General features: G+C 46.8%; 1 protein-coding gene across 4 annotated transcripts in view; it reads right to left on the minus strand.

Annotated features, from left to right (window-relative positions):
- Nucleotides 1-13,302: 13,302 nt before the first annotated feature.
- LOC131219158 (splicing factor U2af large subunit B) overlaps nucleotides 13,303-17,286 on the minus strand; it is a 35,453-nt gene continuing 31,469 nt past the window's right edge. The window contains exons 4-7 of one of the 4 annotated variants that reach the window (XR_009158021.1): nucleotides 14,600-14,664; nucleotides 14,356-14,505; nucleotides 14,010-14,193; nucleotides 13,303-13,582 (exon numbers count right to left, since the gene is read on the minus strand). Coding sequence is in view for 2 of the 4 variants with exons in the window: in XM_058214174.1 (XP_058070157.1) it covers nucleotides 13,535-13,696; nucleotides 14,356-14,505; nucleotides 14,600-14,664 (377 nt within the window). In the remaining 2 variants the exon portion in view is untranslated. Of the gene's footprint in view, nucleotides 13,697-13,758; nucleotides 14,194-14,355; nucleotides 14,506-14,599; nucleotides 14,665-17,286 lie in introns of those variants that run through there. The other 3 variants (XR_009158020.1, XM_058214174.1, XM_058214175.1) reach the window with 3 other exon arrangements.

Raw genomic sequence — 17,286 nt, forward strand, 5'->3', positions numbered from 1 at the left:
TGAGAACTTATAAAGGAAAACTTGTAATAATTCATGATATTCAAAATAATGTAAGATATCACCAATGCATTGCAATATTTTTATCAGTTATAGGGAAATCCGAGTAGGACCAATAAGGACAGGCCTGGGCAAACCAAACCGATTCATAGGGCCTCGGAAGGGAAATATTACATCGGGTCCGATCAAGCTTTCGAACTACGATCTTGGGTCAGTCGCGTCGAGTTCTTCTCCAGGGAACTATGACCTTAGGTCGACCGAGCTGAGCATTCCTCCGAGGAGTCACGACCCTGAATAGGCTGATGGGAACCCTTACCCGAAGAACTACGGCCCTGGATCGGCCGGCCCGAGCCCTATCTTCGACCTTCAAGCCAGAGATCGAGTCCAAAATGGAAATTTTGACCACAGGCCCTAATCATAGACTCTGACCATAGGATCCATGAGATCCGACCATAGGTTCGGATGTGGTGAGTCGGAGGTCCGAGCAAGGTTAGTCCCACCCCAAGCTCGGATCTGAGTTGCAAGACCAATTTGGATGAGAACATGGCCGGAGATCACGTTCAGAGCTCAGCCCAATAAGGCATATGAAAGAATAATCTGGAACACGATTTAAAGGATAATGGCCGATATCTCCATGCGCACGACATCCGCTTGATTGAGTAAATCGTGCAGAGATTAACGGCCACGATCCCTTCGTCTCACAGGTATAAATATCAAGGAAACTCATTGCAACAGGTACACAATATCTCGCACCTCCCATCTACTCTACACAACTTAGACCCAATTTCCCTAGACTGACTTTGACATTGGAAGGTTCCCTGCTTGAGCCAGGGTCTCCTTTGTTAACTGCTTTGTGCAGGACTAGGGTGCGGTGAAAGGCGTTCTAGATTCTTGCATCAATATTTTAGAGCCGTTTGTGGGAAGAGAAACAAAAAGCTAGAAAGCTTTACCAGAAATGGCGAGAGGAAAGAAGAAGGTGACAGCACTGGAACCCGAGCTGAGCGGACAGTGTCAATCATCTTCACTGTTGCATACTGAATCAGCTCCGATAGGGCCATCACAGCGAACTCGGAGCCGAGGAGGGAAATACAAAGCGCTACAAAATGAAGTTCATATGCAGAAGGATGAGATCAATTGGATGAAGACGCAATAAAGTTGACAGCCGCCTCTCAACCTGGTGGAAGTGGCCCCGGCGCCTGAGGAACCACCACAGCAAGTAAATTTCGGGTCAGGGCATCCCAAGACCAGTCTGCCCAAGCTCCCAATCCTACACAAAATGCTGTGTCACAGAATCAATTTGCCCAAGCTCCTAATCTTATGCGGAATGCAGCATCTCAGAATCGGTCTGCTCGAGTCCCGGACCTTACTCGAAACGCAGAACCGTCCTATGTGTCCTCGACCTCGGCTCTGGCCCCAACTGACCTCCGCCATCAGTTGGAGAGGAGAAGACAAGATAGAACTGCTGAGGCGGAGGCTCCCCAGGAAGTAGTGGCGGAGAACCAAAACCCGTGGGAAGATCAGCTTAAGGAGCTCCACGACCAAATCAAAACATTACAGCAGAACCAATAGCCGACCGCCGTCCCAACTGCTGTACAGGTGATGATGAAAGAGACTGAACCTCCCTACACTGCCAACATTATGGCCGAGGCGTTGCCTCTGAGGTTCAGGATGACTCCTGTCATCCAGTACTCGGGGTCATGGGACCCAACCAAACATGTCAAATCCTACAGATCTTAGATCCAAATCCAGTCAGCTTCGGAGGTAATGATGTGAAGAGTGTTCTCGATAACTCTGAATGGGTTGGCAAGGAACTGGTTTCGACAGCTCAAGCCGAACTCCATCAATAGTTTTACTAAGCTCAGCAGGTTATTCCTGACTCAGTTTATCGTCGGCAAGAAAAGCCGTAAACTGTCTACTCATCTCCTTACCCTCAAATAGAAGAGAGGGGAGTCACTAAAGGATTACATCTCCCACTTCAATGAGGAAGCCCAGCATGTGGATGGCTATGATGACAAGATGGCGTTGTCTGCCATGATCAATGGGCTCAAAGAAGGGAAATTCCTATTCTCCATAGGGAAAAATCCCCCGAGTACCTTGGGCGAACTCATGAGCCGAGCCCAGAAATACACGAATGCTGAAGAGTTCTTCAGTTCTTGTAAGAACAATCAAGCTGCCGAATAATCACCCAAGGGGAAGAGGCAGAGGGACAAGGCACCACACTTGGCCAAGCACAGGTCGGATGACAATGCTTCCTGAGATCGAAGGTTGAGCAAGAAGCCAGAGAGGAAGTTCCACTGGTATACTCCTCTCAACACATCCCTCGAGCAGATCTTGCTCGACACCCGTGACAAGAAGTTGTATTGGTCGAGTTGCATGAAAACAGACGCTGGCCAGTGGAATAAATGCAAGTATTGCCGCTTCCACCGTGACCACGGCCATAATACCAGCGACTGCATTGACCTAAAAGATGAGATCGAGACGCTCATCCGCAAGGGCCATCTGCGTCAGTATGTCAAGGAAGAGAAGCAGACTCGGAAGGATGAACAACCACAGAAGGCCTAGGACGAGGTCCTAAAGAACCAGACAATCTTTGGTGGTCCGTCTGGCGGTGGAGACTCGAACAGGGCCCGCAAGGTCCATTTAAGAAGTATTGATCCTGAGCACTACATCGGCTCAGCAGAGAGACCAAGGAAGGAGCCCAAAGTAAGTCCTTGCAGCCTCATGTTCACAGAGGACAACCGCAAGGCATCCAGCACCTACACAACGATGCCTTGGTGGTGACAATGTAGATCGCTAATCACAAAATCTACCGTATCTTAGTCAACACCAGGAGCTCGGCCGACGTACTCTACTCCGAGGCGTTCGATAAGATGGGCATAGACAAGTCGTGCCTCTGACCTGTGAAGACTCCATTGCACGGGTTTGCCGGAGATAGGGTGATCTCCGAGGGCGCCATCTCCCTCCCAGTTACAACGGAAGAAGGGCATACTCAGGTGACTCTGCTAGTAGACTTTCTAGTGGTAAATGTGTCGTCAGTGCACAATGTCATCCTAGGACGACTGTCCCTCAACGCAATGAGGGCAGTCGTATCCACCTACCACCTAATGATGAAATTCTCTGCCGAAGGAGTCGAGTATGTCCAAGGAGATCAACACGAGGCGTGTAGATGCTACTTGGTGGCAGTAAGGAGGGCTCAGCAAAGCAAGCCCTAGCAATTAACGTGCTCAATCCTAAGGATCCTGCAGAGGATTCACTCACAGAAGACTTGGTAACCGTCCCACTCGAGGAGGCCGATCTAAGCAGAACAGTTCAGCTCAGATCATTGCTGAATTCCGAGCAACAAGCACAGTTGCTGAAATTCCTTAGAGAGCACAAGGACGTCTTCGCGTGGTCGCATGAAGACATGGTGGGAATCCCTCCTGAGATCATGGTTCATGGGCTCAATGTGGACCCTGAACACAAACCGGTAAAGCAGAAGAGGAGGGCATTCGAGCCTGAAAGGTACGCAGCCATCGTTGAAGAGGTGCCGAAGCTTCTCAGCACCGGCTTCATGGAAGAAGTCCACTACCCGGACTAGATCGCAAATGTGGTCCTCGTGAAGAAGGCTAATGGGAAGTGGCGGATCTGTGTGGACTACTCGGACCTGAACAAAGCATGTCCCAAGGACAGCTTTCCCCTACCTCGGATCGACCAACTGGTTGATAACATGGCCGGACACGAGCTTCTCACTTTCCTTAACGCATACTCTGGATACAACTAGATAGCCATGCACCCCCCAAATAAGTAGAAGACAACCTTTATCACGGACAAGGGACTCTATTGTTACGGGTCATGCCCTTTGGCCTGAAGAACGTTGGGTCAACATACTAGAGACTGGTAAATCAGATGTTTGCCCAGTTGATTGGTCGGACAATGGAGGTCTACGTCGACGACATGCTCGTTAAAAGCATCAAAGCGTCCGACCATGTTGCAGACCTTGGAGAGACCTTCTCAATCCTCTGAGAATATCGGATGAAACTGAATCCCGCCAAGTGTGCCTTTGGTGTAGGTTCAGGCAAGTTCCTTAGGTTCCAAGTTAGCCAGAGGGGCATCGAGGTGAACCCCGACAAAATCAAGGCTCTGCTCAACATGAGCCCGCCTCGTACGATGAAGGAGATTCAATGCCTCACCAGATGAGTCGCAGTGCTCGGATATTCATATTCAGAGCCACAGACAAGTGTCTGCCATTCTTCCAGTAGCTGAGGAGCCACAAGAAAGCAGAATGGATCCCGGACCACGAGCAAGCTTTTTAGCAATTGAAACAATACCTGGGGTCACCTCCCTTGCTTCTAAGCCCGAAAAGGGTGAGCCCCTATTTCTATATTTGGCAGTTTCCACCTAAGCTGTTAGCTCGTTGCTCATCCGAGTGGTGGAGGGCAAGCAACATCCATTCTACTACGCCAGCAAGGCTTTGGTCCCTGCCGATACTAGATACCCGAGCATGGAAAAGCTAGCCCTCAGCCTAATCGTCTCTGCTAGGATGTTGTGTTCATACTTTCAACCACATTCCATCATTGTCCTCACAGATTCTCCTGTCCTACAGGTCCTCCAGAAGCCCGAGGTGTCCGGACGGCTTACCAAGTGGGCAATAGAACTCAGAGAGTTTGACATCAAATATCAGCCAAGGATGGCGATCAAAGGTCAAGCCATGATCGACTTCATAGCCAAGTTTACAGCTCCGAGCAGCGAAATCGGAGACACAAATTTGGAGACATCGAATAATCCAGAAGCGATGTCGACTGTTCGTCTAGCTCTACCTCCTCTAAGGAGGTTGAAACAAAAGCAGAATGTGATAGATGGACCCTATTTGTGGATGGGTCATCTAACTCGAAGCGAGCCGGGGTAGGGGTCGTCCTAGTAGCACCTGACTCGACCACCATTTAGTACGCCATCTGGCTCAGTTTCAAGGCCTCCAACAATGAAGCGGAGTATGAAGCCTTATTGGTTGGACTCAAACTAGCTGCTAATCTAGGAGTCCAGCTCCTCGAAGTGCGATGCGACTCTCATCTTGTCGTCAACCACATTTTGGCAGAGTATGAGGCCAAGGAGGCAAGGATGGTTGCTTACTTAGCCAAAGCTAGAAAACTGATGGGAAAATTCAAGAACTGCGTCATAAATCAAATCCTGAGGTTCGAGAACTCTTAGACTGATGCACTTGCAAAGATGGCCTCAGCTACGGAAGGGAATATCCCGAGGGTCGTCCCCGTGGAGTTCCTAGATAACCTGAGCATAGACCGAGCTGACCAGGCCAACCAAGAGATGATCAATCCAGTATAGATGATCGCGAGCTGGATGGATCCAATCACAAAGTACCTCACTACTGGCAAGGTCCCTCAGGATAGGTTGGAGGCTCGGCGTCTGAAAGTCAGAGCAGCACGATACGTCATGATAGGTGACACATTATATAAGAAAGGGTACTCTTAGCCGTACCTCAGGTGTCTCCGACTCAACGAGGCCGATTATGTGATCCGAGAAGTCGATGAAGAGATCCGTAGAAACCACTCTGGAAGTCGGGCCCTAGCTCAAAAAATACTAAATCGGGGGTACTTTTGGCCAATGATCCGAGAAGATTCAAAGAACTTCATGCAAAGGTGTGATAAATGTCAGAGGTTTACTACCGTGCTTAGGCAGCCTGCTAAAGAGCTGACCCCTATGAGCGGGCCTTAGCCATTCGCTCAGTAGAGGATCGACATCATCGGACCAGTACCTCCTGGGAAGGGACAAACCAAATTCGCGATTGTGGCGGTCGATTACTTCACCAAGTGGGCCGAGGCCAAGTCGGTAGTAAAAATTACCAAGCAGAAGGTAACGGATTTCGTGTGGAAAAACATCATCTGCTGGTTCGGGATCCCCTGCACTATCGTGTCCGACAACGGGAGGCGGTTCGACAACGACAAGTTCCAAGCATGTGCCAGGGGCTCGCCATCACAAATGCTTACTCTTCACCCTATCATCCTCAGTCCAATTGATAGGTGGAAGCAATGAATAAAGTCATTAAACATCATCTCAAGATGAAACTCGAAAAGGCCAAAGGTAACTGGGCCGACGAGCTCCCATTCATCCTCTGGGCCTACATGACCACAGCCCAATCATCCACAGGAGAAACCCCCTTCTCTCTGTCTTATGGCTCGGAGGGGGTTGTCCCTGTCAAGATAGGACTCCCCACTACGCGAGTAAGGAACTAATAGGAAGACCATAATGCTGACCAAGTCGCAGTAAGACTCGACTTGATTGAAGAAGCACAAGACGTCGCCAAACTCAGAGTCGCAGCTCGGCATCAGAAAGTCGCCCATTTTTACAACTTCAGAGTCTGAACAAGGCAGTTCCGACAAGGGGCCTTAGTCCTTCGTTACATCTTCCAGAACACTACGAAACCCGGAGTAGGGTCCCTGGGCCCGAACTGGGAGGGACCCTACTGGGTAGTCAACTCGGCAAAGCCAAGATCTTACCGCATGGAGGATTTGGAGGGACGATCACTACCCCACCCCTGGAATGTAGAGCATCTAAAAGTCTACTACCCCTAAGGGAAAAACAATGTATTGGTCGGAACTACTTGCTGTGTCGACTTCAGATTATCTACTTTCTACATTAATAAAGGATTGTCTACTTTCCACTTCAGACTATCTACTAAACAATCACCACAACATCCGAGTACGCTACGAGGGACCATTTCTCATATGCAGAAATGATATCCTTCGATAAGCCGACCCCTTAAAGAAAAGGTCAGCCCGTCATTCTACAAAATTCGTAAAAAAAAAATCAACCAAAAGCACTTAACAAAAATCATCATCCATGAATTACAGGTTAAAGAAATCATCATCCATGAATTAAAGGTTAAAGATTATCTGAACAACCATCCATTATCTTTTTTTAAAAAAGAAGGAAAATATATCATCCCCTCTTAGTGGAGGGGTCAGCCACTGAGCTAGGACTTTGAGCATCGGGGGCCTTATCGGCAGTAACTGGGGCATCCCTGGCCTCCTACATAATATTCGGAGCTACACCAGCCTCCTCGGCTTCATCCGCACCCAAGGGATCGAGGTTGATGTCAAGGTGGAGCTCTTGAACCTCGGCGAGGCAGTCGTTGTAAGCAGTGTTGTAAGCATAGAGATACATTTTATCCAACTCTTTGGATCTCTCCGAAGACTCCTTGTACTCCTTCAATGCTGCAACAGCCCACGAGGCCGCCAAAGCCTCGAGCTCCGTCCGCTACTTGTCCAGCTCTGCAGCAACCCAGCCCTCGAAGACTTCCCTTTGCTGAATCAACCCCTAACCAGCTTCACGCTTCGCTCTCCCGAGCTCAGCCAAGAGCCCCTCATTATCTGCCTCTACGCACTCGATGAAAGCCTCTGTGCACTCAACAACACCTTGCAGACGCACGAGCTCCGGCTCAGCTGCATCCAAGCAAGCTTGGAGCTGGTTGACTTCGCCTTGGAGTGTTAGCTCCCTCGATCGCCCTTCCTCCACAAGCCTCTTCAATTCCTTATGTTCACTAGTGGAGGCCTTCAAAAATTTCTTGAGCTCAACCTTGTCCACTTTGAGCCAACCTATCTCCCTCAGCCTATCCTTGACTGCCACGAACATCGGCAACGCCTAATAGCAGACCGAGGTGTAATCATTCATGAACGAGTCATAAGCACAGGAGAGGGTGTCGGCAATGGACGACTCAGGCACGTGTCTGGCCACCCACTCATTCAACAACGACATGTGATAACTGGGAGGAAAATTCTCTGGAGGGGTAGGCTCAGCCGTTCTCCCCACCCCGCTGGCCTCAGAAGCTTGGGCCTCAACCTTGGGCGTGGCCATATACCCAACTAGGGCATCCATTCTACCGGCCAGGAAGTCGACCTCAGCAGCGATAAGGCGAGCGGCAGAGCGAGCAGGGACCTCGAAAGCTCTCCCACGATGGGGGAATTCAACATCGGGGGACTCTCTGATAACCTCTCTCCCAATCCCCAAAGGGCAGATAGGAATTGCGAGTGGAGCTTCGGGGTATTGCCTCTCGGAGTCTGGGGTCGGAATGGTGATGGGCTCAGCTCTGGCTGGAGCTTCGGGGGGTTGCGCCTCAGGGGCTGGGGTCAGGGCTAGTGCAGGCTCGGCTCCGACTGGGGCAGGCTCTGCAGCAAGAGTCTTCTTCTTCTTGGCCATCACCTTAGTCCTCGGCTCAGCAGCCAGGATCACGCTCATGGGAGGGCGCACTACGGTCGGCCTCTTCCTCTTTGAACCAGTTGCCTCAGTCATTCCTGCCCAAAAGAGAGTCAACTCAAGAATAACTACAAGGGAATCATTGAGTAAAGAACAATAACGCTTACCTAAAGCAAAAGGATGAGGTAAAAATCTGGAAAAGCCTGATGACATGAGGTTATCCCCACTAATGAGGTCATGCCAAATGCGACGTTCTTCACCGAGCACCCAAGCTCTAGCCACCTAGGCCTGGTGGAAAGGAGTAAGATCGAGAAGCCCTTTCGGTTGGACTACAAGCAGAGGCAGAAAACAAGTTAGAACATGGAAAGACGAGTCAGACATAAAAATGCAACATAGAATAAAAAGTGCTCAACCTGGGTTGGAGAATTTGATGGGGACTCGAACCCGCAAGTTGTCGAGCTTAAAGGCAAGTGTTTCCCATTCCCCCGAGGCCCAAAACCACTTACCTTTCCAATCTTTATTGGAGGTGGGGAGTCGGGTTATTAGACCCGGGGTACATTGGGGTCTGGCCGAGAAGTAATACCAGGCCAGGTCTGACCTGTCACACTTGGCCATATACAAGTACAGGAACTCGTCCGGCATCAGATGTTGATTCTTCACCCGATGCAAGAGGATGAAGGTAGAAACTAAGATCCGCCAAGCGTTCGGGGCCAACTGACCCGGGGCCACCTTCAGCTGTGCGGTTACCAGGCACACAAACGGATGGATGGAAAATTGAAGTCTGCACTGAAGGGCGCTGGTAAATATGGCAATCTCCCTGTCGGTGGGAGCACCTGCTTGATTCATAGGAGAGAGAGCTTGGATATGCACCAAGTCTGGGATCTAGCAGTCGGCACGGATTTGGGCCATCTAAGACTCGATTAGGACCAAGCCCCCAGGAATTGTTGTTTGAGATTTGCCCTCTGAAGGGCCAGCCTTACACCATCCCGCCGGGTCTCGCGTTTCGGCTCTTGGCCCTCGAACCCATAGTCTTCTTGGCCAGTGGGTATAGCGGTATGGCCTCCAAGGGGCCTTCGGAGTCCCCCGAGCCCCCAGTCAGTAGTCTCTGGCTCGGAGTCCGCTCCCGCTCCTCGGATCCCTTGGACTTCGTCCGAATTACTTGACATAGCGAAGGAAAAAGTTAAAACAATGGAGGACTCACTGCAGTATAGGCGATTTGCTCTGACAGAGACTCTCTCAACACCGACGACTTCCTCCAAGCAAGACCCCTTCTTCGGCTGACGGAATTCCTTTTTTTGGCAGGAAAAAACCCTTTCCCGACAGAAGGCGATCTGAGAAAAGCAGAGAGAATGGAGAGCAGAGGAGCAAGAGTTCAAAGGCAGGAGGATTCAAATGAAGACACTAAAGGGTTTATATAGCCTCCGCCAGACGAATGCCATCATTACAGATAGTTATCTCCGAAGCCGAAACGGCTCGGCTCCAAGCCTAAGGGACACATGGAAGGAATTGATACACTCAAGCCCATGTGCCCAAGTCCTTGTACCGTCAGCATTAAATGTCTTTTATGGCACAGGCGACCTCTCACCTCCCTATAAACACGTGGCATCGCTTCCCCTACCCCATTGATTACAACTCGTAACTACCACCACGCGTCCCTCGCCCAGAGGTCAAGATTCGAAAGGTTGCGCCCACCGTACCGTGCACGTACCTCGAAGCGTAATCATCGCGACGGTTGCACTTCGATTACCCGAACCATCATCATGAGTAGAAGTAGCGCAACATTTCTCTAGGTATTTACTCTCTTAATCTGAGCTCGGACTAAGAGAGTAGAGGCTTCTGTTATGGGGAAATCCGAGCGGGACCAATAAGGGCAGACCTGGGCAAACCGAACTGATTCATAGGGCCTCGGAAGGGAAATATTATATCAGGTCTGATCAGGCTTCCGAACTACGATCTCGAGTCGATCGCGCTGAGCTCTTCTCTAGGGAACTACGACCTTGGGTCGACCGAGCCGAGCATTCCTCTAAGGAGTCACGACCCTGGATCGGTCGGCCAAAGCCCTATCTTCGACCTTCAAGCCAGAGATCGAGTTTAAGATGGACACTCCGACCAAAGGCCCTGATCACAGACTCCGACCACAGGATCCATGAGATCCAACCATAGGTTCGGATGTGGTGAGTCGGAGGTCCGAGTAAGGTTAGTCCCACCCCAAGCTCAGATCCGAGTTGCAAGACCAGTTCGGATGAGAACGTGGCCGGAGATCACGTTCAGAGCTCAACCTAATAAGGCATATGAGAAAATAATCCGTAACACGATCTAAAGGATAATGGTCGATCTCTTCATGCCCGCGACATCCACTTGATTGAGTAAATCATGCCGAGATTGATGGCCATGATCCCTTCGTCTCACAGGTATAAATATCAAGGCAACTCATTGTAACAGGTACGCAATATCTCGCACCTCTCATCTACTCTACACAACTTAGACCCAGTTTCCCTAGCCTGAATTTGGCATCGGATGGTCCCCAGCTTGATCCAAGGTCTCCTTTATTAACCGATTTGTGCAGGACCAGGGGGCGGTGGAAGGTGTTCCAGATTCTTGCATCAACATTTGTCCATAGGAAAATTTTTTTAGATCCTCTTGTGTTTTCTATCAACCAGGTACAATAACAATAACATTGGCCGCTATTATCAATATTTATAATATTGAGCACAAGAGTGGTGAGAGTGGCCGGCATGGCTTAGCAGGCAGAAAGATGTGAAGAAGTTTCGGACAGCTCTACTGACATCTTTTTCCTATAATTGGCCAACAATTTCTTTTCCGTAGATGGGCGTTGAACCCATCTAGCACAGGAGCTTTGCTAGGATTAGCGAATGTAATGGCATTTTCAATCTCTTCTATTTTGAATCAGATACAAAGCTAGGAAGCCTGATTTAGAGTGAGCTTACTGGGCGCACTCGAGCTCAGCATTTTTTATTTTTTTTTAGCATTGTATGAGAATCTTGCTGATTTTTTTATTTTTTTTTTTTTTTATGTGATATGGATTGCCGGCAGTCTCCCTTGTAGATAGTCCGGATTTTGTTTCAAACCTGCTTGGCATTGATTCTATTTGGTCTGCCTCGCCTTTGTCTGAACCTTGAGAGTCCTCTCATTGACGGATGAACTAAGATTCTGTTTGGCTCTTTTCCTTCTCAAACAAGAGTGCACTCGTACTGGAGGCAATTGACACTGATGTTTTCAATTTGAATTCTACCATAGGAATTTTCTTATTTTGCGGGCGCAACCTTACTATTGATACGGGACGGATTGCGTCCTACCCCCGCCCGGACGGTAATCCGTCCAGGCAGGGCTATGTGGGGTTCACCGTGATGTAAGTGTTTTATCCACTCTGTTCATCGTTTTTATCAAATCATTTTAAAGCATGAACCAGAAAATGAGGCAGGTACACAGCTCCAGTGGACCACACCAAAGGAAGCTGCAGTGATAATGACACTCACCGTTGAAACCTTTCTAAGGGCCACCGTGATGTTTTTTTACCATCCAACCTATTAATAAGGTCATGTAGACGTGGATGAAGTGAAAAAACAAATGTCAGCTTGATTCAAAACTTCTCCGGCTCCCAAGAAGTTTTTAATGGTAGAGGCTAAATCCCCACTTTGTGGTCCATTTAATCCCTTTGCCAGCCTCATGTTTTGGCTCATAATTTAAAATGATCTGAGAAAAACCATTAACGGCATGGATAAAACACTTACATCACGGTGGGCCCCACATAGCCCTGCCCGGACGGATTACCGTCCGGGCGGGGGTAGGACGCAATCCGCGTCCACTATTGATACTGGATCCGGACCCTACTTGATACTGATGTTTTCAAATTGAATTCTACACAGGAGTTTTCAATATGATACCGGATCCGGACCCTACTTGATACTGCTACGCCCATGAGAAATCCACTCCGCCCATCGGTTTGAGACAGCTCATGTTAGTTTAAAAATGAAGTGGACACAAAACTAATGTGGATCACATAACTGAAAAAAAAAAAAAAAAAAATGGTGATGGAAATGTTGAAACCTTCTCAGAAGCCTACGTCGTTTATATGCCATCCAAACCATTCATAAGGTTATTTCCACGTGAAGTGAAAACACATATCCGCCAGATCCAAAACTTCTGTAGCCCCACTAAGGTCCGAACGGCAGGTGTTCAATCCTCACCGTTTGCCATGGTGTGCCCCACTTGAATTTTGGATCTACTTCATTTTTGGACTCATGTCCTAGCATGAGCTGGCAAAACTGATGGACGGGGTGATTTATCATGGAGGTCGCAGGCAATTCACATCCCTCTTCTGCCATGTTTTGAAGGCATTCCTGGTCTCCCTGCAACCTTGCATGTGAAAGCGATAGCAAAGCCGTCTCTTGAGAGTTGAGACATCGAAGAAGCGTTGTTTGATAGGGCTACCAAGGGCTTTCAGAGGAGTTATTTCATGGACAGTGCAACTGGTAGATCTGCACCATCCATTAATCATTTTGGTCATCATGATTACACTAGTTGGGGATCCTATCAATCCAACACATCTCCATAGGTCATCTAGAAAAAATTCAAGAAAGAAAATGTTTCTGACCAATTGAACTATCCATTTAATGAGCTCCAATCACTTGATTCTTGACCTGTGGTCCATCAACAGAGTGACGCACCGGCCCAAAAAAGAAAAAAACGAGAGCTGCATATCAACAAATAGCATCTATGGTTTGCAGACCTTGTGGTTCAAAATAGAATTTTAAGTATAAAATGGCATATTACGAATGAATTAAAGAATAAAATGGCACATTATGCACCCTGGCCTGGTATCAAGTACTTTTTTTTTCTTTTTGGCAAGGACGTTCACTGAACAACCGTGGTAAGATTCAACCCAGGCCGATGCTGCACCAGGAGAGAATCATACACATCAGCTGGGATACCAAACCTGAGTGTATTGTTAGGCCGTTGAGTGCAGAGATTTAAGATGCTCAATTGGTGGATACAGGTCAACAGGAACAGAAATCATAATACAGCCGCTTATGTCAGCAGGCAGCTGTAAAATGGATGGTTGACAGAAATCATAATACAGAGCAGCTGTAAAATGGATGGTTGACTTAAAAAATAATAATAATAATAACAATAATATTAAATAAACAAACTGCAAAGGTCCACATTCAACAGGACTGACTCGTTACAATGACCCAAATTGTACCATCACATTACCTTTGGTCAGCAGTAGGTTCCCACATGGTGGTCCACCAGATCAACTGTCTGACGCACCATAATAGTTGAATACATTATTACAATGTGGATGCGGTTTCATAGAACTATGGTGCATGCATTATAACCTCCTCTTCATAAAATGGCCTGTGGCAGTTTCTGGAACGAGCTGAAACAAAGACATCAATGCCTGACAAATCTTCAGTTGCGTGTTAATCCATAACAAATTACAAGCAGCATAAGAAACACTGCTTGCTGATTCCAACTTCGACAGATCCTGAAACTGAGGACATGAACAGCATAATTTGAGTTTTCAGTTTGCATAAGTGGGACTCGGTTAGACCATTCTGTCAACATCTCTCATATTGGAACTATTTCCATTGAATGTGGAGCACTGCTACATTTATGGCCAAAAATTTGACAGGTTAGTGTTGTCCTGTTGGGGGGATTTCAGTCCACCAGGGGCCCACAAAGAAACAGTCTGGATCATTGAGCCATGGCCGCACTTGTAAAAACTAAGAACCTGAGGATCTTATAATACCTCCCCAACTGCACCAAGGTTTCCTACTCAGCAGATGTCAGAAGCCTCAACTTACACTTTGTCATTAGCATATGGGCCCGCATTAGATGATGCCGAATGTAATGCTTGAAAACACGCCAGTGACGCCACAGCATATGTACAGTTTGGCAAGGTTGAACCTTGCCCAATATTCAGCCGTTCGATCCATCCCGAAGTTTACGGGCTCGATCACGCCAAGAACCTTGTTGCATGGAAAGCACCTGCAAACAAGGTCACAACAACATGAGCTTTTGTTTCGTCCTAGTTTTTATGTCTTTTTTTTTTCTAATACACCAAACAAAACAAAACAAAAAACCAAAAAAAAAAGAAAAAGAGAGAGAGAGAGAGAGAGAGAGCAAGTGGCAGCCAACTAAAGCTCTGACCTGGTCGCTCATGAGGTTCCTGCAAGATTCAGTGCTCTCTTTCACTATGTTATCTTCAGCAGAAACCTCTTCTTTAACAATGGGTGAAGCTGCCGATGATCCAAATATGGCCTCGTCATGAGCAGCCTTGATTTCTGCTTCCCGCTTTGCCTAAAGAACAACAAAAACAAACTATCAGAAACCTCTTGATTCCAATGTTTCTTACATGTCTCAGACAGAAAACCGGAATACTTAACACTCGCACCTCCACTGCAGAAAACCGGAAACTTCGCCCCAAATCTTTGACCAACGCTGCATCATCTTCTGCCACTGAATATTGGGGAACATAAATAATCAGTGAGGTCTCCTCAGATATACAGGTCCACCAGAACACAGCCCATTTATGTTTTGAGCCAGAAACTAAGGCCCAAACCTGGCCCACTCGGCCCATGAAAGCCACAAAACAGGTAGAAAATATTGTCAAATGAGCTTGAGCCCAGCCCCTCCCATCTTTTAAGCCTCTAAATCAGGCAGAGTCCAAAAAATAGTTCACAAAATACTATCCTTGCGAAAGAGTGATTGAGCAAAGGACAAATAGATCAGAAAACCAGTTTGGTTTTAAGCCAAGGAGGTCTACCACTGAAGCTATTTTCCTACTTACTGATAGAGAAAATATAGGGAGAGGAGAAATGATCTCCACATGGTCCTTATTGACTTAGAGAACTTATGATAGGATCCTAGAGAGTTAAACCTGGTGGGTGTTGGGAACATTTCAAGAGGATATATGGACATGATTATGGATATGTATGAGGAAGCGACAACAAGTATAAGGACCACTATCGGAGAGAAGTTCCCAATTACTAAAGGCCTGCACCATGGGTCAGCATCAGGCCCGTACCTTTTCGCATTGGTATGGAAGAGCTAACAAGGGATTTGCAGCAAGAGATGCATGATGCATGTTGTCTGCAGATGACATATTTTGATTGACAAGACGAGAGAGGATGTAAATACAGAGCTAAATATATGGAGAGGTGCTTTAAAATCTAAAGGATTTAAAATTAGTGGAACTAAAACAGAGCATATGGAGTACGATTTTAGCAACAACAAGAGTGGAAACGAGGAATTAGTTAGATTGCTGAGCAAAAAGTGTCTCAAAAGGGTCACTTTTTTATATCTTCGGTAGATAATTCATGAGGGTAGAGATTGAGAAGGATGTTGCGCATAGAATTCACATTGGACGGGAGAAATGGTGACGTAACTCTGGAGTTTTATGTGATCATTGTGTACCACTCAAACTGAAAGGGAAATTTTACAAGGCAGCTATAAGACCAGACATGCTTTATGGGACAGCATGTTGGCCAATTAAAGAACAACATGCTCATAGGATGACGTAGCTGAAATGAGGATGTATGGTATTTTGTAACGGTAACAGGGGTGGCCATACTGTTGTTACCATTATAATATAGGCCGTAATAGCCTTTACCCCCCCTTTCTTTCTTTCTTTTTTGGAAAGCCGAAAGAAACCTGTATCGGCCCCATAACGGCCATTATGGGGCTGTCACAGGTCATTTTTATCGTAACACCTAACGGTTGCCACTATTACTGCTACGTAACAGCCGTTACACCACACCTTGTGAGAATGGTGAGATGGATGAGTGGCAAGACGAGGACAGAATTCGAAATGAATGCATTCAAGAGAACTTAAGAGTAGCAACAATAGGTAATAAGATGAGGGAAAGTAGACTTAGATGATTTGGTCATGTGCAACAGAGACCAAAATTGCACAATTAGAAGAGTTGGTACAAGGTGAAGGCTCTAAAAGGGGAAGGGAAAGGCCCAAAAGAACGTGGGTGGAGATAGTAAGAAAAGAATTGATGACCTGTGGTCTAACTGAAGTTATGGCCCTTGATAGAGTGGAATGGTAGAACAGGATTGATGTGGCTGACCCAAATCAGTTGAGATAAGGCTTAGATGATGATGATGAAAACATCATCCAACAAAGAGCAGTATGGGAAAAGTTTGTAATGAATTTAGTTTCTATCTTTAAAAAAAGGGTCAACAGTCGATCAAAGAAACAACAACACCAAAAAGTTGGAGAATAAAAACGTAGGTTTTATTACGGCTTGGCTAAAGAAAAACCAATACAAAGTAGGGAAAAAACACAGCTAAATATATACATATTGTGTAAGTGCTATATTGTATAAAGCACGCCTTTGTTTGTCAAATTTCGTTTAGACAAAACAACTCATGGAGTGGTCCGTCTAATGTGGATCAAGATGGAAAGTTCAAGACCTTACTTCAAGTCAAGATAGTTCAAAATCTACTAAGTTCAAGACTCTACTGAAGTTCAAGTCATGAAGTAGATCAAGATGGAAAGTTCAAGCTTTACTAAGTTCAAGATGAGTGAGTTCAAGTTCTACTACACTTGGACTAGAAGATCAAGCTCCATCTTCAACTACAAGTTCTATTAAAGAATTAAGTAGAAGAACAAGTTCCATGAAGTTCAATCATCTCATCTACTTCAATGTTCAGTCTTTTCAGGTATAACAGACCCTAGAAAGACATTAGGCTTAGGTTCTTTCAAGATACAAACTTATATGGGTTTTAATACTTATATTAGGCTATATTTCGACTAGTCTAGGCTCAGGTTCAACTAGTCTAAGCTGTGGCTCGACCAGTTTACGAAATCTTCGACCAGTCCAAGTTTAAACTCAGAAAAACGGATTTTTCCGTTACTTCTTCGACCAGTCGAGCAAGCTGCTCGACCAATCGAAGAAAGGACTTCGACCAGTCGAGGGTTGCTCAACTTGAAGTCCAGCAACTAAAATCTGGCGCTCTCGACCAGTCGAGCAGGGCCTTCGACCAGTTGAAGTTTTGTTTTATCCGATCACGCTCAAAATTTGAAATTTTGTTAGACCTTAGACGAGTCGAAGAATGTCTTAGACGAGTCGA

Source organism: Magnolia sinica, chromosome 11, assembly GCF_029962835.1.
Source record: "Magnolia sinica isolate HGM2019 chromosome 11, MsV1, whole genome shotgun sequence".
Taxonomy (NCBI): Eukaryota; Viridiplantae; Streptophyta; class Magnoliopsida; order Magnoliales; family Magnoliaceae; genus Magnolia; species Magnolia sinica.